This window comes from Bubalus kerabau, chromosome 7 (assembly GCF_029407905.1).
Source record: "Bubalus kerabau isolate K-KA32 ecotype Philippines breed swamp buffalo chromosome 7, PCC_UOA_SB_1v2, whole genome shotgun sequence".
NCBI lineage: Eukaryota > Metazoa > Chordata > Mammalia > Artiodactyla > Bovidae > Bubalus > Bubalus kerabau.
Genome location: NC_073630.1, coordinates 39,124,501 through 39,150,403, shown reverse-complemented (window position 1 = coordinate 39,150,403; position 25,903 = coordinate 39,124,501). Strand labels below are relative to the sequence as shown.

Sequence of the window (25,903 nt, the reverse complement as noted above, 5' to 3'; positions counted from 1 at the left end):
TCACTCTATAAACATTTTCCTTGGCTGATCTCACATGCTTTCTTGCTTTGAACCATCCCTTACACAGCACGGTAACTTCAAAAACTACACTTGCTACCCAGACTTCTCTAGTGAGCCAACTACTTGTTAAACATCTGTATACCTGTATGCCCCAGATGCACTTCAATAAAACTGAAATTTTTACTATGACCTCCAATGACCTTCTTGCTGTCTCCTCTTTCTTTCTTGTTGAAATAATCAACTGTTATTCAACTATGCTAGAAATCTTTTAACTTTAAAAAATTTTTTATTTAGGTATAGTTGATTTACAATATTATGTTTTCCACTGTATAGCAAAGTGATTCAGTTGTACATATAAATATCCTTTTTCATATTTTTTCCAATATGATTTATCCCAGGATACTGAATACAGTTCCCTGTGTTACACAGTAGCACCTTGATGTCCATCCATTGTACATATCATAGTTTGCATCTGCTAATCTCAAACTCCCAGTCCTTCCCAAGTCTGTTCTGTATGTCTGTGAATCTGTTTCTATTTCATAGATATATCCATTTGTGTTGTATTTTTTTTTAATTTATTATTATTTTTTTTTTACTTTACAATATTGTATTGGTTTTGCCATACATCAACATGCATCTGCCATGGGTTCCACATATAAGTGATATACAGTATTTGTCTTTCTGACTTCTCTTATTATGATCATCTCTAGGTCCACCCATGTTGCTGCAAATGGCATTATTTCATTATTTTTAATGACTGAATAATATTCCACTGTCCTTATATACCACATCTTTATTCATTCATCTGTTGACAGACATTTAAGTTATTTTCGTATCTTGGCTATTGTAAACAGTGCTGCTGTGAACACAGAGGGGCATGAGCATGTATCTTTTTGAATTATAGATTTGTCTGGGTACATGCCCAGGAGAGGGAGTGCTGGACCATATGGAAACTCTATTCAACTATGCTAAAAGTCTTAATGTCATTCTTGGTTACATTCCTTTTCATCTCCATTGACCCAGTTACTAAGTTGTTCAGTTTTACCTTCTATAGAGTTCTTAAACTGTTCATTCCTTCTCCTTTCTTATTCTTATTTCCTAGTTTCAAGAAATCTCCTTCTTTTGTCTGAATATCATCGCTGCTGCTGCTGCTGCTAAGTCGCTTCAGTCGTGTCCGACTCTGTGCGACCCCATAGACAGCAGCCCAGCAGGCTTCCCCGTCCCTGGGATTCTCCAGGCAAGAACACTGGAGTGGGTTGCCATTTCCTTCTCCAAGAATGTTGTCACTACAGCCTCTCAAATCATCCTATGACTATGGATTTGCCTTCTCAATCTGTCCTGCTTAGTAGGACTTAATAGCTCTGGTATACAGCACACAGTATGGGTGTTTCACATGACATTACTTACAAAAAACCACACAGGCACCTTTACTATTGTGCTCACCAAATTGCAAGCTACCTATGTATTTATCACTCCCACCCCATCCCTAACAAGACAGCGGTGTACTGATTAAGGGGGAGCCCCACTTTATTAGTCTTTGTGTCCCCAGTGCCTGACTCCATGGCTGGCATGTCATACGCGGCGATACCAAGTGCTAAGCAAGAAGATGCTCAGCACTTTTTTCAACTGTGTTCTTTCTGAACTTCTCTAACTGTACTCTCTCTACCCTGTCTTCTAATGGGATAATAGCAAGGTGTATGATTCTATTATTCTTTTTTTTTTTTTAACAGGTAACTGAAATTTTAATAAACCTACATATGTACATAAAAACTGCAAAAATCAACATTACAACATGGGTTTTCAAAGATTAACATTTACAATTATAGTAAAATATATAGTTTCACAAGTTAAATTTCCCTGACATTTCATTTCAGTATTAATCTAACTCTTTATAGTTTATCAAAATGGTATTATTTCATCTTTTTTTTTGAAAGCATAGGTGTTTTTCTTAAGTGAAATGTTAACATGGGACCCCAGTATATAAAACAGAAAGTGAAGCTGTTCTAGTTCATTAGAAGGGTTTCAGAGGGGGCCTCACACTTCCCTCAGTATCACCTCTTAAGACTTGTAGCACCCTAAGCATTGTCTGAGAACTGAGGACTGAAAATATTAACAATATACACTAAATGGGATTTCACTGACAAATAAGAACTAGAAAGCTTATTTGGTAACCAGTTTGTTTTTCCACATGCTTTTCTTTGGTTTTATCACCTTAGAAAATTCCTCAAGTATTAATTATTTGAATGGCAGCTATAAGAAGCAAACATTATATTTCTGATTTGCTGCATTCTCCCACCTGGTCTCCTTTTTTCTAAACATTTTTGCTGCTCCTTGATTTTATCTTTCCAAAGCATTAGTTTTATGTCTTACTACTTCTTACTTACTTCCTACTACTTCCTTACTACTACTTACTTACTTCTTTCTCACCAGGAGAAGGAAATGGCAACCATTCCAGTATTCTTGCCTGGAGAATTCCATGGACAGAAGAGCCCCGTGGGCTACAGTCCATGGGGTCAAAAGAGTCAGGCCTGACTTAGTGACTTGTACTTCTATACCTGGGAAATTATCTACAAGATAGATGCTGCCGAATAGGGTCCAATAACAATGATTTTTTAAAAAACATTTTTAAGGCAGTCTCTTGTTCACATTAACAAAAATAAAACATTTCTCATGAATAAAGCCTTAAAGTGAAGCTAATTCTTGGGATGATGAAGCATTCCAATAAAGCGAAGGGAGGTTCTAAGTAAGATGTAACATCACGGGGCCTTAGGATGGACGTCTAAACAGGACAGAAAAAGAAACAGTAAAAGCTCAGTCTTTCTATTTGAGGTTTAGAGGAATGGCTGGGCTGTGGGAACATGAAGGTGTGTACACAGTGACGTTGATTAAAGAAAGGTAAGAAGGTTGCACTGGACCCCAGCAGGCACAGGGCCACAGGGAAGCAATGCGTGTAAGAGTTATTTACAGGCCATGGCCTTGGGTTAGCTGGCTGGACTTGCTCATTAAGGTCCTTTCTTTGAGGCTTACTCTGGGTAGATTATTCACTCCACAAACACGTCTGTATTTCACAAACACTGGTGCAGTGCTTACAGTGTGCTCCAAGTGCTCACAAAAGTAACTCATTTAATCCTCATAACAACCCTGTGAGGTAGGTACTATAATTTGCCCCATTGTACAGATGAGGAAATGGACACAGGCAGGTTAAGCATTCTATTATTCTATTTCACTTTCACTTTTATATTGGGCTTCCCTGATAGCTCAGTTGGTAAAGAATCCACCTGCAATGCAGCAGACCCTGGTTTTATTCCTGAATTGGGAAGATTCGATGGAGAAGGGATAGACTACCCATTCCAGTATTCTTGGGCTTTCCTGGTGGCTTAGTTTGTAAAGAATCTGCCTGCAATGCAGGAGACCTCAGTTCCATCCCTGGGTTGGGAAGATTCCCTGGAGAAGGGAAAGGCTACCCACTCCATATTCTGGTCTGGAGAATTCCATGGACTGTATAGTACATGAGGTCGCAAGGAGTCAGACACGACTGAGTGGCTTTCACTCTATCTACATATCACCAAAAATATTTCACATGTAGGACATGCTTAAAACTAGTTACATAATGAATCAGTGAACAAATGAATGAATGGGTGAATGACTATGTTTAGATCAATGTTTTGAGACACAATCACAGATACAACTTAGAAGTAGTTCAAAATCAAAGAATTCAAAACATACTTTCTTTTAAGCCTTTAGGTTGGTTAGAAAGTATATTCCTATCTAACTGTGAGCAATTCATAAAATACTTTACAATGTTAAATTCTTACTGAATTTATTCAGTAAAGTTTTAGTTTTTTATACCACTTAAAAATGGCTTAACCTTAAGAGCACCAAGGGCATTTTGTATTTTGTATAATTTTAGAGAATATACTAGAGTTTCATAAAAATTTGGAGATTTATCTAACTTATTTTTAAATGACATAAGAACATATTTTGGCAGTTTTAAAGACATATTTCAGATACAAAGCCTTAAAACATTTTTATCATAATATTTTAGAATGGAAAAATTAGAAATAATTACATATTGTTTATAATTTTCAAGGACATAATAAATGTTTAAACTACCAGCTCAGTTTTAATTTAGCTACACTTTCAAAGACTATTTCAAAAGACTAATGAAAACTTGAGCACAAATTTTTAATTAATTAATTTATACTGACTTAAAAGGAAGAGTCTAAAATATTACCAAGAATATGAAAGTTTTTTTTCTTTTCAGTCTTCACAGTCCTATGGTAACATTTAATAGTCCTTCTGGTATCCTTAGCTCATTTAAGTAGTGTGATGAACATTACTATTATTTGCCAGATGCTCAGTGTCTGGAGAAAAGAGCGCAGTTTCAAGACTTTTCCATCTGATTCAGTACTCTGTATTTTACCAAAAGGTCAAAACTGTATAGAATAAAAAATTATGTATCAAATTTCTCCTTTCATTTTTATGTGAAATCAATATGTAGTATAACAGAGATAGAATCCAATGGCATTTTGAATGTGAAACTAAGATGAATGTAGATCATTTTAATTTTAAATTCCATTAATATTAAACAGCCAGTCACATTATGTAATAAATACTTCACAATGATAATCAACTATCTTCAAATAATCATTTTCTATCTAAGGGCAGCAGTTTACATAATGAGAAATCTAATCCAATATAAATGTAGCATGATAGATTTCATGTATGAACCAGAAGTTCAATGAATTTTGACAATTAATGTAAATCCTTATGCATATATGTGAATAAGTATGCTTGTGTATTCATAACTCTCCACATTTAGTAGTGCTGATTTTCAGAGTTTCAAAAAACATAATAAGAGAAAATTAGATGTACATTTAACTTCCCAAAACATCTGAACTTGCTACTTATGAGATCTTTAATTCTTGAAAATTTGTGGGAATATTTATTTTCATTAAAACAAATTCACCATGATTTCATATGTAAATGGACTAACGTCTCAGATTCATAATTGTTTGCAGAAGTAGACAGTTTCTGGAAAGTAATTAAACAAAGTGGTTTCTATCCTGTAGCTTTGAATACACACAGAAATGCATTTCAGGACTCTGCCACACTCAATCCTTTAGTACACGCTTCATTTTTTTTATTGATTCAGAGAAAAATAGATTATCTACTTAGCTGTTCTAGGGCTGAGATATATTCCCATATCTCAAAAAAAGCTGATGGTAGACAACTCATCCCAGTTTGCCTAAGAATTTCCCAATAAAATAAAAATCCTCTGTCCCAGGAAATCCCTTACCCCTAGACAAACCTACTGAGAGATGAACCATACTTTGAGATAAAGAGCCTTACCTTAACATCATTGGTGTTCATTCTTGTTCCTTCCTTTCCCACAAAAATATCATCAATATCCACGAGGATGTACCTGTCCAAGGACAAAGCGAGCCTCTTCCCCGACAAGAAGGAAACAGCATCTATGAAGATAAGCTTGTGCAACCAAAAGTTCAAATTGTTGCCAAAGAGAACTCTTTGAATCCCATCATGGAGCCCCAGGTCATGTATGACAGTGGCGTAAAAAGCACCTTTAGAGATGGGAGGAGACAGGTTTTCTGGGGTCTTTACTTTGGCAAATATTACCGGTTGGTAGGCTGAGTGATTAATCTGGAAAACAGTCCAGTCAGTTCCAGGTAAAGAACCTTTTTCAAGCTTAGAAGATTTGGTCACGTGAAGCAATGGAGAATGAGGATTAATACAGCAATCTTTGACTGCAAGGTTTCCATATACAGAAAAAGGGAAGCCTTTCAACTGAAAGCTCTGTAGGCTCTTCTCACTAGTTCTGTGGAAGCCAATGACACCCACGCCATATTCAACACAGTATTTATCTAAAAGACTTCGATTCCAAGCATCCATATTTATATACTTTAAAATGTTCTCATAAACAATGAGAATATATTTGCCTCTAGATTTTTCCGTAAGTGCTGGAAGATCCCCTTTGCCAGGAGCAATTTCAATGTGATACTGGAATCTACTGGATTCTAGAATCATAATGATGTCTTGACCAAGCGATGAGTACTGGCTCTCCACAAACACCAGGACCGTGGTGTCTGTCCTCGAGGCATCAGAGAGCTTCGCTGGCTTCACTTCCATCAGCCGGTATGGTAGGTGCTGCAAGTCCCCACAATCCACTTCTAAAGCCATCTCAGACAGTTCATTTTCCTGTTTGTAGCCATTGTACAGATAGTAAGCAGAAATAATAATGCTCACCATACAGAATGTGGCAAGCAGAATCACTGTCCTTTGAAAGTGTCTGTGCAGCTTCATGATAAAACTCATGTTGCATATACTTCCCTCAGACTGTTCCAACAGAAGCACCATAAAAAAGTGAAAGAAGAAAAGAAAAGATGATGTTTCAGATACTTTTCCAGTTTCAGTCAATAGTTTATGTCACCATTGCAGCACATTTGTGTCAGTTTATCAGGACTCACAGAAAATATAGTCTGAAAAGCAGAATAAGATACAACAGAATATTAAACATTCAATCTGCAGCATTAAAATGAGCAAGTTTTTATCCTGGTGACTGGCACAAGTGGCAACCTGTTAGGCAGATGAATTGGTGTCTGCTAATTAATAAAACGTATCTTTTCTTCTCCCAAATCTGAATGAGATCAAGGGAGGAATGGAAAGAGGGAAGAGCTCCACTGAACAGAGGTCTCTACCCCTAGTATACAAAAGGCACTGGACTAACAAGGAGTTTCCTTTTATTCCTTGAACTTTGGATCAAATTGTATAGATTATATAAACCGAATGCCACAGAGATGTCACCTTTGTGATACACTGTCACAACATGCAATACAGGTGGTTAATTACATATATTGAAAATTCATAAAAGTTTGGATGTATTTCATTAAATCCTACAATTAAGACACTGCTGCTGCTGCTGCTAAGTTGCTTCAGTCATGTCTGACTCTGTGAGACCCCATAGACGGCAGCCCGCCAGGCTCCCCCGTCCCTGGGATTCTCCAGGCAAGAACACTGGAGTGGGGTGCCATTTCCTTCTCCAATCCATGAAAGGGAAAACTGAAAGTGAAGTTGCTCAGTCGTGTCCGACTCTTGGCGACCCCATGGACTGCAGCCCACCAGGCTTCTCCGGCCATGGGATTTTCCAGGCAAGAGTACTGGAGTGGGGTGCCATTCTCCAAATAAAGACACTAGTTTCTACTTTTTAGAAAATCTCAGTAATATATAAAGAGTACTATAAAATGTTTTTTAAAAACATAATGAAAACAACTGCAACTTCATGAAATACTTTGTTATAATTTCAATTCTTTTTAAAGACTTAGTAACCTTTGAAAAATTCAGTAACTTCTGAAAAATAACAAGAAAGAAAAATGGGTGCTTTTTAGAGCAGAAGTTTATTAGGTCTTATGGTCCTGGCAATTTTCAAGGAAATATCATGGAATATAAAATATATTAAGAAAGATCTTATTATTGCCCATAAGACAGGATGAAAGCTAGCTGTACAATAGCTGAAAGCAGTAATGGAGAATACCGCAGTTGACTTTCTTCATAAGATTAGGGTTTATTACACTTCTGTCTAGTATTAATTGTCACTTTGGCCCTGGTACCTTCTCAGGAAAATGATAAGGTTAGAATAAATGATCACCAAGAACATTCTGGCTCTCTATTATACAGATGAAGTAAGTCAGAAAGAAAAAAACCAAATATCGTATATTGTAACACATATATATGGAATCTAGAAAGATGGTACTGATGAACCTATTTACAGGGCAACATGGATATGCAGACATAGAAAACAGACTTATGGACACAGGTGGAGGGGGAAGAAGGGTAGGTTGGAATGAATGGAGAGAGCAACATGGAAGCATATACACTACCATGTGTAAAATAGATAATGGGAATTTGCTGTGTGACTCAGGGAAAGCAAACTGGAGCTCTATAAGAACCGAGAGGGCTGGGAAGGGCTGGGAGGTGAGAGAGAAGTGAAAGAGGGGTGCCTATGGTTGATTCATGTGGATGTATGGCAGAGGCCAACACAATATTGTGAAGTAATTTTACTTCAATTAAAAATAAAAAAGTTTGGGAAAAGAAAGAACATTCTGGCTCTAAAATTCTGTGATATTCACCTGTGAAATAATCTATGATGAATATTCTGAGTAATATGTTTATCTTTATGACTAATATAATATTCTGTAATTGCAGAATACTTATAGGATAAATATCTTACTTATCCTATAAATTACATATCGTACTTTATTCATTCAAATATTTAGGGAAACTATATCATTAATTCAAGTAATTATGAGATAACTCTCTTTTTATTTCAAATATAAGTCATCAGCAGAATGAATTTCTTTAAAGGGTCCCAAATTATAAGGTAGAGACAGTAACTTGAATGCAAATAACAATGTGTGGATTGTTGATTAGAGACAAATGTCTGTCACAGGATGAGAGGAAAAAAGACACCATGGCAAGTGGGGGTGTCTGCAGTGTGGGGAGGGGTTGGATTTGGGCAGAGGCTTGAGGGATGAGGGTAAATGAATAGGCATTTGAGACAGAAGGGATTTTACAGACGAGGAATGAGTACAGTATTGGGCAAGGGACACTGAAGAGTTGAAGGAAAGAGTAAGGAAGACCTAAAAAGTAAATCGTATAAATACGGGTAACTCAGATCATAGAGATTAGATAACATAGAAGTTTATTGTCAAGAAAGCCTTGTAGGGAACCATTAAAATTTTCCTGATTTGGGAAATAAAATGAATTAATCAAGAATCTAGACGATATCACAAGGCAGTGTGAGAGCAACTCTGGCAAGCCAGTGCAGGCTCATTTCTCACCGTCCAAGTACAAACTGTTTAGTGATCACAGAGCAGACAGAACATGGGCATGGATGAGTTTGAGGGACAGCTGCAAAGAAAGGAGGTGCTGAACTTCATATGTCACCGAAGGTCTATGGGACACCACCCTTGGCCAAGAGAACGCCATTAAGGGATCTGACGTGTTCCAAAAGAAATCCTACTCTTTTAAACATTTCCTCACAGGTTTAGATGTAATACAAGCAAATCAAAATTACCAGGACAACTGAGAGTTTTCATTGTAACTGTAGCTATTTCATTTTGAAAAGTAATTGCACTTTTAAAGTTAGGTACATGTTTATGAATAATATAATAGTCTGTGGTACAATAGCAGGATATAAAATCTCACATCTCTCTAGGCCCCTGTTTTAGTTCTAGCTGTGAAGTGCTTCTGAGTGGATACAAAACCTGTTCTCACTTTTTGCAGTTCAGATAGCAGTGTCTCATAGTTTGTTCCTATTGTCAGAAGTGAAAGGCATGTAATTCATAAAATTCTTACCTGTGATGAGACAGGGTGGTGAGGTGTATTTGCTCTCATTGTGTAGGGTAGTTATGAGAAATCTATCAAAGCTGCCTCCTCCATTAGCAGGTATAAAATACTGAAAAACGTGTGAAACAACAGCCAACTCTGTGTTGCACATAATGAGTAGGGATTTGTGCTGTACAGACAACGTCTACTACAAGTTTCAGAAGAAAGAGCAAGAGAGAAGGATGAACTTAGGAGAGTCAGTGGTACTTTCTAAGAGACATGCTGCTTGAGGGGGGCCTAGCATGATAGGCAGGATCTGGGTATAAGGATGTGGTGTACATGCCCGACATAGAAACCTGGCAAGGATGAAATGCAATGATTACAGTGCATTTATCTGAGGATCAGTCTAAACTAATCATAACGCACTATGTATTGGACCGAAAATGGAAATAATGTTTCACTGAAAAAGTGCTGCAAATTAAAGTGACTGTGAACACAAAAGCATCAACTGGGAAACAGCACTGGATGTATCTGGACAGAAGAGAGACAATAAAAATAGGGTTTACAGATGATTAGTGTAGCAGTGACACCCAGAATGGACAAAGAACAATAATACGAACAGAGAGAGTATGTGCTGCATTGCACGGAGTGAAGAAGTAGGTGGAATCAGGACAGTCCCAGCAAAGACGCTGCTGCACAAGCCAGGGAGGAGTGGTCTGCGTCCAGACAAAGGTGGTTATCAGAGAGGATGACAACAAAGAGGGGCCCGTGAGGAAAAGAGAAAAGGACATGATTACTGGTGGGGGCGGGTTAGGCAGGATTGGGGACTAGGGGAATGACAGTGCCGGTAATGAAAGCACCATGGCACAGAGTGGAAATTGGCGTGAGCTACTGCTGGATACTTAGGGTTCAAGCAGGTGACCAAATGATGCGTGAGGTGATAGCAAAATCACAGTCTTCTACAAAATAGTTGGATGCTAACAAACAAGAATGTCGAGGAAATTGACTAGGGTCAAAATTGGTGGGTTGCGGGCAAATCTCGATATGGTGCACAAATTCAGTTCTTCAGGAAACTCTTTCCGACCAAGTCCACTCCTCTCCCCTTTAGGCCAGGTCCCCAGATTATATACTCTAATTATAATCACTTTTCCTTTAAGGCCTCTACCAAAGGCTTACTATTATTAGCAAGCAACATGATTTGTTTAAGGTCTCACTGCTTTTTCAGACTGAAATTTCCAAGGGTAGGTTTCATGTTATTCCCAGTGATCTTTTAAACAAGACATGGCATAAAAACATTTTGAAAGGTCAGGAAGATCAACAAGGCAAACGCTTCAGTATAGTGACGACTGTCTTCCTGAAGTGCTCTCACAAAAATATATTAGAAAGTACAGACTCTGCATGGTCTGAAGGGCTCTCTAAATGACTGAAGAACAGGCACATGAGCTTGTGGGTCAAGAGAGTTTCCATGGACACCACTGACTTAAAGCACAGAGCTGACAGCTATGGTTGAACTTGGCTACCTATCTGACCATGATATGGAATATGCTGAATGACCAAGAAACTGTATATGAAACCGAGAATATCAACAAGCCATTTAGGCAGGCAAAGTTTTGGAACAGTCACAGCAGATACAGGAAGTTACAAGGTTGGGCTGGTTATAAGCATCACCACCTCATTAGGATACCCTATAGGGCACACTGAAGCAAATCCCATCTGTGGGCAGGGAGGATGCCAGCAACAGCAGCTCAGCTAACATTAATGAACACTTACTATGAGCAACACAGTCTGAGGCCCTTTAAAGGCTAAGCAGCCTGCGCAAGGTACAACAGCCTGCAGTAGCTGAACCGATTTAGAACCTGACAGCCCACATTCAAGATATCATCCACCCAGGAAGGCAACTGCAAACACGTCCCTTTCATGCTAGGAACATATAGGTAAATGGATATCAGGCAGCTCTTCCCTTTAGATGCTGCAGTTTCCTCACTAAAAGTGAGATACTTGCGGTACCTACTTAACAGGGTTTTTTTTTTTACATGCACTAATTAGTCATTTTATTCTTTTTTAAAATTATTTTAATTGGAGGATGATTACAATATTGTGATGGTTCTGATGAGGATTATGAAATAAAAGTGTAAAAGTCTCTTAGAAAATTATCTGGCACAGAGAATGAATATCCTAAATGTTACCTGTGGTGGTGATGATGATGATATAAATAACATAATAAATGAGAGAAATATCCTGAAGATGACCAATAAAAATGTACTAAGAGTTCATAAAAGGATAGCTACAAACATGTTAGGATAGCGCGGTGGGAGGTACAGAAAGTCCACTTTTGATGCAGGAATCTAAAGTCAGATGGGTCTCAGAGCAGAGGAAGAAGCCCCCAAAGAGACATAATCAGCACTGTATCCACCCTTGGGCTTCTAATTCCTCCCCCTTCTCCCAGATGAGCTCACACACCCCCTGGCTTTCATTACCAACAATGCTCCCCCAAATTGCAAGTGTTTATTTGGAATTGAAACCTCTTTCCTCTGAGCTCCAGCATTTCAAATTGAACTACTGACTTGGTATAATAACAACTTCCAGTAACCATGCCCTTTCTAACGACAGACCAGCCACTCCTTGGCTCCACTGGAACTGTCACAAGCAAGCCCAACCTGTCCGTAACCAAACTTGCGACCCACCCTCTAAACCTGTCTCCATCTTCCTGCAGCCATCTGGTGGCTCCTCTCAACACCTTCTTTTCCCGCACTCCTGCCTATCGAAATAGACCCAAGTGCTCTTATTTTCAGTTTCCAAAACTCTCAGACGCAACGTCCTTCTGTCTTTCCCGGCAGAGTGCCTCTCACTTGAACCACCTCAACAACTAGCCCTACCAGAAACCCTCTCAGCTCCCTCTCTACTTTTCTCAATCCAGCAGGTTCGATGCACGATACTGGATGCTTGGGGCTGGTGCACTGGGACGACCCAGAGGGATGGAATGGGGAGGGAGGAGGGAGGAGGGTTCAGGATGGGGAACACATGTATACCTGTGGCGGATTCATTTTGATATTTGGCGAAACTAATACAATTATGTAAAGTTTAAAAATAAAATAAAATTAAAAAAAAAAAAAAAAAAAAAGTAGAACTCTGATCTCCTTCCCAGCTAAAAATCCAGTGATGGCCACCCATCTCACTTGCTGATGAAAACTCAAATTCCTGTACATATCCCACAAGACCGGAGGCATGCTCCCTTCTGCCTCTGACATCTCAGGCCTGATTCAGGCCTGATCCTATGGATTACTCTTACGCTCGGGCAGGAGCTGGGCCTGAAACTCTTTTCTGACCCTAGGATGCTCTCACATGCTGTTTTCTTTGTCTGGAAGTTTGTTCCGCTCTTCTCATTTTACTTCATTCTCCAAATCCTGTGGCTCTATGCGTGTATGTCCCAGCCTTGCAGAAACTTCCCTGCTTCCCTGATCTGCCAGGTCCCTGGAATACACTCTCACATCACTATCTACTTGTGCTCTGCAGCACGTTCCAGTTATAATTAGTCGTGGGATTTTCTGGATAATATTTCTTCACAGTTTGGAAACAGCTGGAAGCACCTGTCCTGTTCACTTCTATACTCTTAATATCAACACAGTGCCTGAAGTGACCACATCCCACTGAATACTTGACAAATGGGCGAAAAAGAGCCTCTACTAAATTTTACAAATGGTAGCTGCAGTCACAAACTAGGGCAGTCATGAAGTAAAACGTTCTCCCATGAATGGATACCCCGATCAGTCACACTGGCCTCAAACAGTCAGGGTGATGATACAAACACTGTCAACGGCAGTGACCACCTTGACCACAGCCATAAATCAGACACATCCAGAATGTACCTTTTACTGACTGAATACCCATTTTTTCCTCTTCTGATAGTTCTCAGAATTCAGAGTGGTTAGAGTTCTTTTGCAATTCATCTGTTTTTAAAAAGGAAAACATCTGTTTTTCACCACGGGAACATCAGCCAGCCATTATTTAATTATCTACCATTAATGAAAGACAGAGGGAGCAATTATTTTTTGGGAATCACAGGCCATTATACATACATAGTGAAGAACTGACTATATACAAACCTACACTTTGTAAAACATGGTAAAATCTGCAGGGGAAAGCACCTACTTGTCCCTGTAACCTATCTTTTTTCTTCCATTCTCTCCCACCATCATTCCAAAGTAAAAATCAATTTCTAAATGAAATAGAATCATGTTGGCAGCATAAGGAATGTGAAAAAAAAGATTGCCATCTGGAAAATGAGTATTAATAACTAAAGAACTTCAGGTTCTAACATAAATGAAAGATATTTAAAAGATCTTGACAGTATTCCTCTTTCACAAAATTAACCATATTTTATAGTATTGAAAAATGCATTCAGAGGCCTCAAATACACTGCATGGATTTGCTAAAAGTAATTTTAGCAATATTAAAAATTGACAAAGACCATGCTTTTGTCTGAGAAAGAATGTGTGAAATTGTGTCATATTTATTGAACCCTGCTGTGGTAGGCAAGTAATTTGCTGATTTGCATGGACTACAACCAAGAATATACTCTTGTCTCTAGAACTGGGCTTTTCTTTTTTTTTTTAAAGCTGGATGGGAGAAAAGCTGCACTGATGGGGGTATTAGCTTTGTTTAATACATTAGATGGAAAATGACTTTCTACTGCAACTTTCCCTCCTTTGTACTTAGAAATTATGAAGGAAGGAATCCATTTTGTTCACTTCCCCCAGTGGTGTGCCAAACAGTGAGGCAAGAGAAGAAAACTCTCCCAGTGCTGCTTGCTGTTTCTGCCTCTGTGACTTACGGGCGATCATGTCTGCCTCTGTCTTCTTAAATTCAGCTAGAATGTATGTATCAATGCACGCCTAACAGCGGGGCACTATGCCTGCTGCCAGTGCAGCCTTCAGCACAGACTCTAACCTGTGCCACTTTATCCTTCTCCAGAGACATGGGGACAGAAGATGTTAACTGTTTGCCTGGACTGTAAGATGTAAAGTTGCAGATCAGTTTTTGGCTGTGTTTGAGGGCAGGTTACATGAAGCTGAGAGGCAGAGGCAGTCAATCTGCATAGAGAGGATAAAAAAGAGTACAGAGGAGCAATAAAAAATATGATAGGGAGTCCTGAGGAGGTCTGAGGTCCTGGTTCTCTTACTCACTACCCTGTGGATGCATCAATGAAGAGGTAAGATAAATTACTCCTCTGTTGTCATGGGCAGCTTTCAGAACAAGTGAAACTCAACCCACTTGGAATACCAAGAGAGGAGAAATAAATCACCTAAATTAAATACAGCTCATTATGGAAGGCATCACATGTAATGGTCCTGGGAACTGCTTTAAACCTGGCACAAAAGTAGGTGCAGAGTAAATTTTTCTTGAATAAATGAATGATCATTTCATACATAAGGGGAGAGGTGGTAGAAATGACTGGAGTGGTACATGAGTTTCCTGTGTTATATCAAGAGGTGTATCAAGCACAAAATTTGAAGCCTATGGAGAGAAAATGTAATTTAGTTGTTAAGGGCATGTGCATTGGAATCAGAGTCAAACTGAATCCCGGCTTTACCACTTGCCGGGGATACAATATTTGACAGGTAGATAACCTCTCAGCGCCTCAATTTCCTCATCTGTGAAGTGGAAATAATTACAGTATCTACCTCACATAATCTTTGTGAAGATTACATGAGCTAAAAATTAATATATAAACTGCTTAAATGGTGCCTGGTACAGGTGTCCATCCTATGAATGTTGGCTGTTATTTATTTAAGATTTTTTGATGTGCACCATTTTTCTAAAAGTCTTTATTGAATTTGTCACAGTATTGCTTCTGTTTTTAGGGTTTTGTTTTTTGGCCCCTGAGCATGTGGGATCTCAGGTTCATGACCAGGGACTGAACCTGTACACCCTGACTTGATGGAGAAGTCCTAACCACGGGACCACCTGGGCAGTCCTAACTGCTATTATTATAACCTAGCTGTTATTCCAATAACACATCTACTACTAAAATTCTAGACAGTAGCACTTTAGTTTTGCATTATTCTTTAATTTTTTTCATGTCTCATTGTCCAGTCCTCCAGAATAACTTCCACAGTGTTGGGCAATACAGAGGACAGGAAAGGATCTCTGAGACCCTTATTTTCCAGGTGAGGGACAGAGGCCCAGAGCTAGCAAAGGAGTTGTCCAAGACTAGAGCTCTCATGGCAGAACCCAGCCTACAAGCCAGATCTAGCTTCAGGTTATTCTCAAACCCTGCAATCAGAGAAGATTTAAAAGGGAAATGTATGTAAAATGGAAACCCATCAGTGAGATGCTAAAAGGTTTTAGTACAGAACTCTCCTACCTGACTTTTTCACAACAGGTGGTGAAGAGTTTGGCTTCCCTTGTGGCTCAGCTGGTAAAGAATCTGCCTGCAATATGGGAGACCTGGGTTCGATCCCTGGGTTGGGAAGATCCCCTGGAGAAGGGAAAGGCTACCCACTCCAGTATTCTGGTCTGGAGAATTCCATGGACTGTACAGCCCATGGGGTCATAAAGAGTCGGACACAACTGAGCAACTTTCTCATACACAAGTGAAGAGTTACATCTCTCAGTAATTTGCAGGAGTTTTTGTGAAATAATTTATTATATATAATAATTGCAGAAAAGTAATTACAGAAGGGCTTGACATTTTCCTAGTTATACAACTTACATGAAATTGATGAGCAATGTTTAACGCAACGTGAAGGGATAAATCACCCACTGTGACATCCCAGAGCTGAGAATATGGTTTTTATTAAAAGCAAACAAGCAGCCAAATAAACCAATTGGTTTTCTAAAACCAATTCTTTGGGTATTCTAAGAGAATCTTCCGTTATAAAACAGTTTTAAGCGTTCAGACTAGTTATCACCATAATGCAGGCCGTTACTGTAGTGGCCTGGTAGCGTCCTCTAATCTGGACAGCTGCTCAGAGTTCATGCATTTCATTGTAGATGCTCGTCTCCAATAGTCACAGCACAGGACAGGCAGACTTCCACTGTCTTTTCTCTGCTGTCTAAACTGTTGAGCAGTTAGAAACCCAAGGCATTCATTTAGCTGAGAATAGTGTTTTTATTACCAATTCTAATTCCCTGTTTTTGTAGCACAAACAACAAAGTATTTTATAGCTCAGATTTTATTTAGATTTAAAAGTTGCCATTAATCACCAAAGAGCAGTTGAGACTCAACCAGGATTCAATGAAGTCATAGAAGATTCTCTGAATTAAATGAAAATTTTGTAATTTCTTTTGTTTTAAAATTCTTAACTGACAAATCAGCCTTTGACTATAAAGATTCTAGCTCATAATAACTTCTTCAACAAAATATATACTGTTCAGAAAAAAAGAACCTCAAATGCCTGGTTATCTCTTCCACTGTATTTTTTTTTTTTTTTTTAACAAATCTTTCAGTCACAGCACAAATTAGTCTAACATTTGCTGTAATCTTCAGAGACAATACTTTTCTCAAGGAAATGTATTAAAAGCGAAGGGAAGGAAAGAGAAAGGGTTAGTCGTTCAGTCACGTCTGACTCTTTGAGACCCCATGAACTACTGTAGCCCATCAGGCTCCTCTGTCCATGGGGTTCTCCAGGCAAGAATACTGGGTATGCTATAACTCAACTACACTGAACTATAACAAATCTCTCTAGAAAGAGATAAAAGTTTTGTTTCATCTAAAATAGCTTATTAACATGAGAATCTTTATTCTAAAGACTATGAAGAAAATTAACTCATGTGACCAGTTTAATATCAATATTTGCTTATACAAAGAAAGAAACCTCTGTTTTACCATCAAGACCATAAAGAAAAACAATAAAAATATCAGAGAAATGGCAGATATTGTCTGTGTTAACAGGAGAAAGAAAAGGAGAAAAGCTTCTGTTAAGGCAAGACTCCTGATATGTTTAGTACTATTTTCCAAAAGAATGTCTTTCAAATTTATTTTTGAAATCTCCTTCTCAAGTTTAATATTAATAGGGATCTATGGCTGAAGAAAAAGGAAAAATTTTTCCTTTAGTTGAGTATCAGATGTTTGGGAGTTTCTCTTCCACATCATTCTGCTCTCTTGTGGTGAATAGCATTGTTCAATAGTTTATAACATATTTTCTAAGAAAAATAAAAAGTGGATTTGAGATCAGTTTCACATGTGTCTTAAGATTTGATTTGTATTTTAATATCAAGATGTAGCTGTTTACATCACTTAGGAGTGATTTCCTTAAAACTGTTCCAGATTACATATGTTGCTATAACCAATATGTTTATAGAGAATATGGATAAATTTCAACTTTAAATGAGTTTGAGGCTTAAGTAGTTTCCAGATATTAGAAGAACTAGTTGGAAGATCATTTAGGTAAACCCCTTAAAAAAATCTTAGTTCTTTTATAAAAAAATGTAGATATATCAAATGGACTATATATGTATTTTCTTTTAATTTTAAACTTCTGTGTTCAATACTTAGGGTATTTCTTACCAGTTGCATTTAATGTTATTAACTGTATAATTTTAAATGATATTTATAAAATGAATTGCATCAAATAGAAAGATTTGTTGAGGATCATTACTATATAGATAGGTAGTTATAGTTTAAATCTCCAATGTTGCTTACAAATTTCTAGTCCAACAAGCAACAGACATATGTTCTGTTTAACAAATCTTCTGAAGAATAATTACAAGTTGTTGGTGGAAATCTGAAACAACTGTAAGAGATCATTGCCTTAATACTTTAATTTTATAAAAGAGAAGCTTTAAAATTAAGCCAGGGTAAGACATTTCTTTGTTTCACTCATTTTAATTAAATGCTCTATTTCTTCTGTAAGGATAAAATCAGGCACATGTTCAATCCTGAAATTCTTAGCTCGATTGTAAACAAAGTTGCTACTCCTACATTTATGAGTTATCCATTAAAGTATAGTATAAATAAATAGATACACTTACCTGGTATTAAAACGGAAAGAGCTGCAAACGTTTCAGAAAGTTTCAATAGATAGAAAAGAAACTAAAACAGCAGTATCCACTACCACTGGCTCAGGCTTTTTGGCTTTACAAGTGGCAGATACTACCAGTCCAGGCCCCGTACCCTTGTTATGTAACATCTCATTAATATTAGCCATCAAACTGCTACCAAGCTGCTGAGGCACTAGAGGGCAAGAGTGTCACATGCAAGACCGGTCGCCAAGGGACAGGTTTTGGTACCACTTGGGGAAGACAGATGCTAAAGAAGCTGATAAATAACACGATGCCTGAAAGCAGCAGCGAACTAGAAATGTTTCTCAAATATTTTAAATGTCAATTTTCTGTCCAGCTGAAGAGTTAACAGGTTAATAAATATGTATAAGCAAATAACCACACCATGCAAAACTTTCGGGATTGTATTTAAAAACCTCCAGTCATCTAGGAAGCTATCTTTCTTTTCTTTGTCTAAATAAACTTATTTTTAACAGGCGAGGAAAGGTCGATTAAATAAAACGAGTGGCAGTCTCAGGACCCCTTTAAACCGCGAGAAACTTGTCCTGACCGTGCGCGCCGCCTCTGGAGTCCGCGTTCCAAGTCTCCGGGGGCGGGTGTCTGGGCGAGGACTGCCGGGTCCCTGGCGATTCCCTCGGGCTGCGGGCGTCCGCGGGATGCTGCTTCCCGGGTCCTCGGCCTCCGCGGGTCGCGGCCGCCCCGCCGTCCGGTCAGCGCTCGGGGGCGACGCGGTGCCGGGAGCCGGGCGGGGCGGCGCGCGGGCGGCCCCTCCCCTCGCGCGCCCGGGTCCGGGAGCGCGGGCGGCGCCGGGCGGGAGCGGCCGCGGGGCTAGAGCGGCGGGCGCGCCGGGGACTCGTGCGCTCGCTCCGACGCGCTCCGCGGCCCCGGGACCCGCCCGGCCGCGCCGCCGCCGCCCTCACGCCGCTTCCCGGCTCCCGGCCCGCGCGCGCCCGCCCGCCCGGGGAAGGGAAGGAGGCGGGAGCCAGGGGGCTGGAGGCGCTTGCATCCGCCCGCCTTGCGCACGTGTCTGCTCCGCCCGGCTACCTGCCCAGCCCTCGGCCTGGGGACCCTGGGTGTCCCGCCCCGGTCGGCCGACTCCGACGGCCACTGCGGGCAGGTTGATAGCGGTCGCCAAGGAGAAGGGTTGGGCCGTGTGTGGGAAGTGGGTGTGAGTTCCAGAGGCGGTGCGGGGAAGGTGCGGCGCACCCTCGTCGTCCCGTCTCGTCGCGCTCCCGCCAGTGACGCTGAACCTAACAGAGCTGCGGGCGGCTTCGAGGTTGTAAGCTGGTAATTGCCTCGACTTGCCGGCTTTCTAAAGGCCACGTGCTGTGTTCCAGATCTTGAAGACAGATGAAGGCCAACAACTGGAGCGACATTTTGGATACAAGGTGTGAGGTTGCACTTGTCCTAAAATGTAGGTTGACCAGGAGCCTCAATTGAACGACTTTTTCCCTTTTTAATTTTTGTTTTGATCCACTGAGTGGGTTGCCATGCCCTTCTCCAGGGGCTTGATCCACTGACAACAGCATATGTGAAAGTTTTAGCAAGTGGACCTACTAAAGATATACGTTGTACTGGATTTTTATGGTTTTGCCTCTAGCTAAGCATTTCTCCTCCTGGAAACAGTACCCTCGTTTACTTTGGAGGATCGAGCCAGCGCCCCTCAGCCCATTTGATTCAGGTGATGTCAACCACTCAGTGGGTGACCCACGACTCTTGTGTGGCCACTGGAAGCTTTATGTCCTCCTAGTAGCTAGGGTTGGCTTACAGAAAAGTATGTGACCAAGTCTGGCCAATCAGAGACAAGAAAGCACCGTTCGAGGACCATTTTGCCCCCTTAACGAAGGGACTCCCTTCTGTTGGACTTTGCAGAGTGAGTTGTGAGCTTAGAGCTTTTTTGTGTCATCATGTGAAGTCTGGGAATGCAGATAATACTCAGCGAGGCGTGCCTGGGAGCTGGAGGAAAGTTAAATCTAGATGGGGATAATTGAGCTCTGAACCCAGATGGAAAAAGCTCCTAACTCTGGATGTTTTCAAATATGAATCACCAAATTCAGTTTTGTCTTAAGGCAGCTTGAGTTGAAATTTCTGCTGGGTGAATATGAAAGAGACCCAAAATGATACAGAAATTAAACATTTTGGTAGATTACTAATGGGGGCATTTGGATATTGTATGGCAGGACTTTTGATTAGATCTTAATGTGGAAATCTTAAAAAGCCTGAAGGATTTTGCTCTTTTGATAAAGAGGTTACAGAAGTAACTGAACCAGTTACTCCTTCTGGAAGCCCCCAAAGATGTCAAAATGGTAGAATTATTTCACCAGATGACATGTGTTAAGTTGGTTTAATTTATTTATTTATTTTATTATGCCCCCCCCCATCCCACCCCCAGAGTCTTATGCCTTTCAGGAATTTTAAGATTCTACATTTATTTTTTTTCATACTTCTTTTCCAAACAGCTTCCTCTGTCATTCAGGCACCTTTACAGTCTTCATTTCAATGATTAAAAAAAAAAAAAAAAAGAAATTATTGCACATCTACCAAATGGTCCTGGAAATACAATTATATTTTAATAAAATGAAAGCAGGAACATTTCCTGCACTTCTGTTACTTGTTATGTATTGATATAAGGATAGGAAGTCAGACTTTTCTACAAACAAAAAAATAGAAAAGTTTTTCTACAAAATAATGCATTTAGTATTTCTATGACTGTATTTTGAGGCTTTCTTCAGCTAGGTGTGCTGGAGGCACAAATTTTCTGGTGCTTGGGAAGAACTGCTCCCTTCACCATTGACTGCTACCCTAGCCATCTATCTGGAAAGTACAGACATCTTAGAAAATGTGAAAGTGTTAGTCACTCAGTTGTGTCCAGCTCTTTGCTACCCCATGGACTGTAGCTATCAGGCTCCTCTGTCCATTGGAATTCTCTAGGCAATAATATTGGAGTGGGTTGTCCTTTCCTTCTCCAGGGGATCTTCTTGGATTTTTTTTTTCTGTGAGATAGACAAATCTTACAGCTCTATTCTACCAGTTCCTATCTCTGCATATGTGAAATTTCAGTCAGTGTAATAGCAGATTGGTAAGTTGCCTCTATTTCCTTACTCTTTACATGCCCAGCAGAAGGTAAAGTGGCAACAGATAACACTGTCAACCATTGTTCCCTCTAGCCCTTCCTTCCTGTCATCTTTCCTTAACTAAGAAATATTAAAGCCAGGGAATAATTTTTCCTCTGAAGAGATTCCAAATTGTGGAACACTTATTGTAGACAGCAAAGAACCTGTGGCAGTGGCTGAGGCAGAGGTGGAGAAGGTGGTCTGGTCCAATGCCTCACATTTGCAAAGCACTTGTATAATTTAGTATAATCTCTAAATGAGTTCGGAGAAGGCGATGGCACCCCACTCCAGTACTCTTGCCTGGAAAATCCCATGGATGGAGGAGCCTGGTAGGCTGCAGTCCATGGGGTCGCTAAGAGTTGGATATGACTGAAGTGACTTAGCAGCTTAGCAGCTAAATGAGTTTGTATAATATTTTTCAATGTGGTAAATGTGTTAGGTTATTTTAGACTTATAGGATAAACCTCAGAGTTTATAGCTTTGGCGTATCTACTATTACTATTTATATAAATACTACCTACCTCAAAAATGGAAAAAGTTCAGACTTCTATCAGTCTCTGAGAAACCCTGAGACAATATGAAATATATTTATTAGAGGCCCAGCTTCCAATCCAAAAGGAAGAGTCTATAAATTAAATACCCATGGAAACCATTAAAAAGAAGAGACAAAGAACAAAACTATACACATTTGTATATTGAAACATTCAACCCTTGAATTTAGTTACTCTGAAACAAGAAATTGAATAATGCAGATTTAAAAATGTATGCTTTTTGTAGTTTAAAAATTATTTATGTCTTTAATGGTCTTTTCCCCCTTCATCTAAATACTTCTATGTAGAGGTGATGATTATGAAGGAATAGGAAACTCATTGCAGTTTGCAGAGTCTTCTATTTTTTCAGTGTCTAAATTAAAGCAATATAGTACTCTAATAAGTTTTTTAAAATGCAAGTATTAATAAAGAATACATCAGTATTTCTGCCGTGAAATAGCTAGTAAGTATGTGTGTGTGTGTGTTAGTCACTCAATCGTGTCCGACTCTTTGTGACCCCATGGACTGAAGCCCGCCAGGCTCCTCTGTCCATGGGATTCTCCAGGCAAAAATACTGGAGTAGGTTGCCATTTCCTTCTCCAAGATAGTAAGTATAAGAGTTACTTTTCTTGGAAATATTCAGTTTGGGTTTATAGTTATCATAATTAATGATTATAAAGCTGCTGAAATGTAATGGGATAAAGATTTAAAAGAAAGCATATTCTAGCTAAAAACTGCTAACTCACCTCAAGGAAATATACCCCAAATTTCTTTATTGTCTAAAGATATGTTTAAGTGAAAATAGACCAAAACCAAAAATCTCAAAAAAATGATTGGTTAGGAGGAAGAGAAATGGAAGTGGTATCTGGCTTCTCAAAATCGGCAGAAAAGATGAATTTTACCTGCCTCTAAGTCTCCTTACAAGCAGGCCTGTGAAAAGTGTACTGGGTTGATTTAGTAGAATGAAAATCTTGCCTTATTTTATAAAGACCAATTTAAAACTTAATAGACTAGTTTGGAGTAGTGGTTCTCAAATTTAGTGTACATTAATGTAATCTGGAAGCTTTATTAAATCAAAGATTGCAGGGCCTCACCCCCAGAGTTTCTGATTCACTAGGAGTTGGGTAGGGCTGAAGAATTTGCACTTTTTGCAAGTTGCCTAGTGAAGGCGATATTGCTCATCTGAGACCACACTTTACAATCTTCTGTATTAGAGCACTACTGAGAACACAGATTGTGGATTTTTTTAAAATGTTTATTTCTATATTTATTTTCAGCCTTTTTTTTTCCAGGAAAAGATTTAAAATGGATGGTAGTGGTTGGGGGGAGGTTATTACACCTTATAAAGTTCCTGAAGGGCAAAAAACCCTGGCAGTTCTTTGATACAAGACCCAGGCCTGGAGAACTGTGATCTGTAAGAATGAACATTTATTATTATATAAATTATTTGGTTTTCAAAACTTCTTTTCTTTTAATGTTGACCATAATATACAATAAAGTCAAGATTTTAATTGGCTTCCCATACAGTCGATTAAGTAAATCATTAATGAAAAGTAAATTGTTTGTTAAAAAATGTGGGGCCTTTGGCATAATAAAAAGTAGCAGGATTTTCAAACAGGTGAACAGACGCTGTGCTTACCTCTTTGAGGGCTACCTCCCTTCCTGGTTTATTTTGTGTCTTTCATCGCCCCAGGACCAGGGTCTTGCACAACAGTGGTCATTTAAAATGAAGTAAAGAAGAGAAAGACATTACTTTCTTAGATAACAGGTAATGTTTTACATTGCCCCTGATCAAGGAAATCACCTTATTCTATTATGTCATTAAAAATTGTTTTTAGTTTTTAGCTAAAAATACCTCTACACATTATTTTCTATCATTTCTGTTTAATTTTAAGATGCTTTGTCCTCAATAATAGCTTTTTCCCTAATGTGCAACTAGTTTTAAGTTCTGCTCTGATCATAATGTGTGTAATTAATTACCAGCCTTGGGTGATGGCTACTTGGCAGTATAAGCATATTCATATCTATAGATTTAGTATAAACTGTTGAAATAACTGTTGTTTTGTTCCATTTTAATGGGGAAATATGAGCAATTGTTAGATTGGAGAACATACTGTGTGAGTCTTCAAAGCTATCTCTTCATAAATATTCAGGCAGGACCAAACATCATTAAGGTGTTCCTTTGATCTAGCTTGCAACATTAAAACATCATTTTATAGCTTGGCCTCATGCCATGTAGTACAAGAGAGATTCATTGTGAAAGTAAAATGGATGATTTCTCTTTCAATTTGTGTGAAAAACAAGTTTCATAAAAAGACCGCAGAATACTTTCCCTACCACTTTAGTATGATGTTTCTCCATTATATCTGATTTTTCTATTTCAAAAAAATTGAAGAAAATAATAAATATTCAAGAAGTAGGAGTTGTATGAATTCATTTTGTTTTGCTCCTCTGAAAGTATCTTTGAAATAGTGACATGGGAAGTTGTTAGAAAAAAAGAGAAATAGCAGAGAAAATTGAGATGCCCTGTACATTATGGATCGACACATCCAATATTCTTAGGCTTGAGGCTTTTGGACTGAACTGTCCACCAGTTATTTGAATTAGGAGAATTTTGAGTATAAAAATGAAAATTTAATTGGGAAAGGGAAAATTTATGCATATAGTTTTTGTCCCCCAGACCTGAGCAAGTGCTCTCAGTAGTATAGAAGAAATAGAAAATGGAAACTCAGTTCATTTAGCATTAAATGTAAGTGTTGTTCAGCATCTTCTGCCTTCTGAGGGAAAAAATGTAGATGCCCTAATTATTTTTTCTTAAAACTCACACTTGAAATCAAACACATACACTTAAAAGAAATAAAATTACTGGAACCTAATGGTTAAACCCAAAGTAGTTTTCTCCAAAGTCTCATTTTAAAGTTGAGAATCCATGATCACTTTTTTTCCCTCTGCCAGATAGAGCTCAGCCCTCTGGAAAAGATAAATACATGTTGGTTGGACAAATGAATCCAGAACTTAAAATGTTCTTTTCCTTAAGCCCTTTATGTAAACTAAAGATTCTATTTGTAGTTTGTGCCTATGGTTTTGTATATAAATTATACATTTAGAACTTAATTCTTTTGTCGATCACAGCAAGGAATAAGGTTAGCAGAGACCCTCTAGAGTTCCAAAACTTGTCATAGCCTTGTGTTTACAGCAAAAGAAAAAATTTAAAACTGATTAAAGAGCTTGAGGTGATAATGAAAGTGTTTTTTATCCAAGCCTGACTGTTCTGGGGGCAAAAGCTTTCTGGCTCTTGTGAAAAATCTTAACTTTAACTCAATATAGAAAACTATTACTTTTCAGCATAGGATAGAGTTTAAACCATATGCTAGGAGAACTCTATCAATTTAATTTTTATTACTTTATAAATAATAAACTATGTATTAGCATTCTTTGAAGTCAGTCTTGGTTACTTTATATACTGTATATCTCTGTGAGTATTATACAACTACTTTACCTAAGAACTTAAGCATTTTGACAAATAGTAATAGAACCCTTACATGTTAATAACAGATACTGCAATGAACCCCTACACATTAATAATGACAGATACTGCAATGAGGCAGAAAACATGTACTTGTCATGTGTCGGAACTCTTTGTATGCTGTGTTATGTAATGTATATGTTAACTCTACAGGCTCTCCTTCCCAGCTTGATGAAGTAAGTGGCCACACTGGGGAAGCCCATATGTCAAAGAACTTCAGGAGTCCTCAGCAAACCATGGGACGCCTCTGGGGACTGTGGCCTCTTGGAGTCAAGGGCAGCCTGCAGGCAACAGCCAGCAATGAGCTGAACCCTTACTCCTACAAGCATAGGAAACAGATTCTGCTGACAACCTGGGTCATCTTAGAAGGAGATTCTTCCATAGCTGAG

General features: G+C 38.9%; 1 protein-coding gene across 1 annotated transcript in view; it reads right to left on the bottom strand.

Moving 5' to 3' along the window:
* Positions 1-19,002, bottom strand: part of LOC129657658 (bifunctional heparan sulfate N-deacetylase/N-sulfotransferase 3) — a 189,921-nt gene extending 170,919 nt beyond the window's left edge. Inside the window, exons 1-2 of the mRNA XM_055588036.1 lie at positions 18,896-19,002; positions 5,353-6,497 (exon numbers count right to left, since the gene is read on the bottom strand). Of these exons, the coding sequence (XP_055444011.1) occupies positions 5,353-6,375 (1,023 nt within the window). The 5' untranslated portion in view covers positions 6,376-6,497; positions 18,896-19,002. The remainder of the gene's footprint in view (positions 1-5,352; positions 6,498-18,895) is intronic.
* Between the last annotated feature and the right edge of the window lie 6,901 nt (positions 19,003-25,903).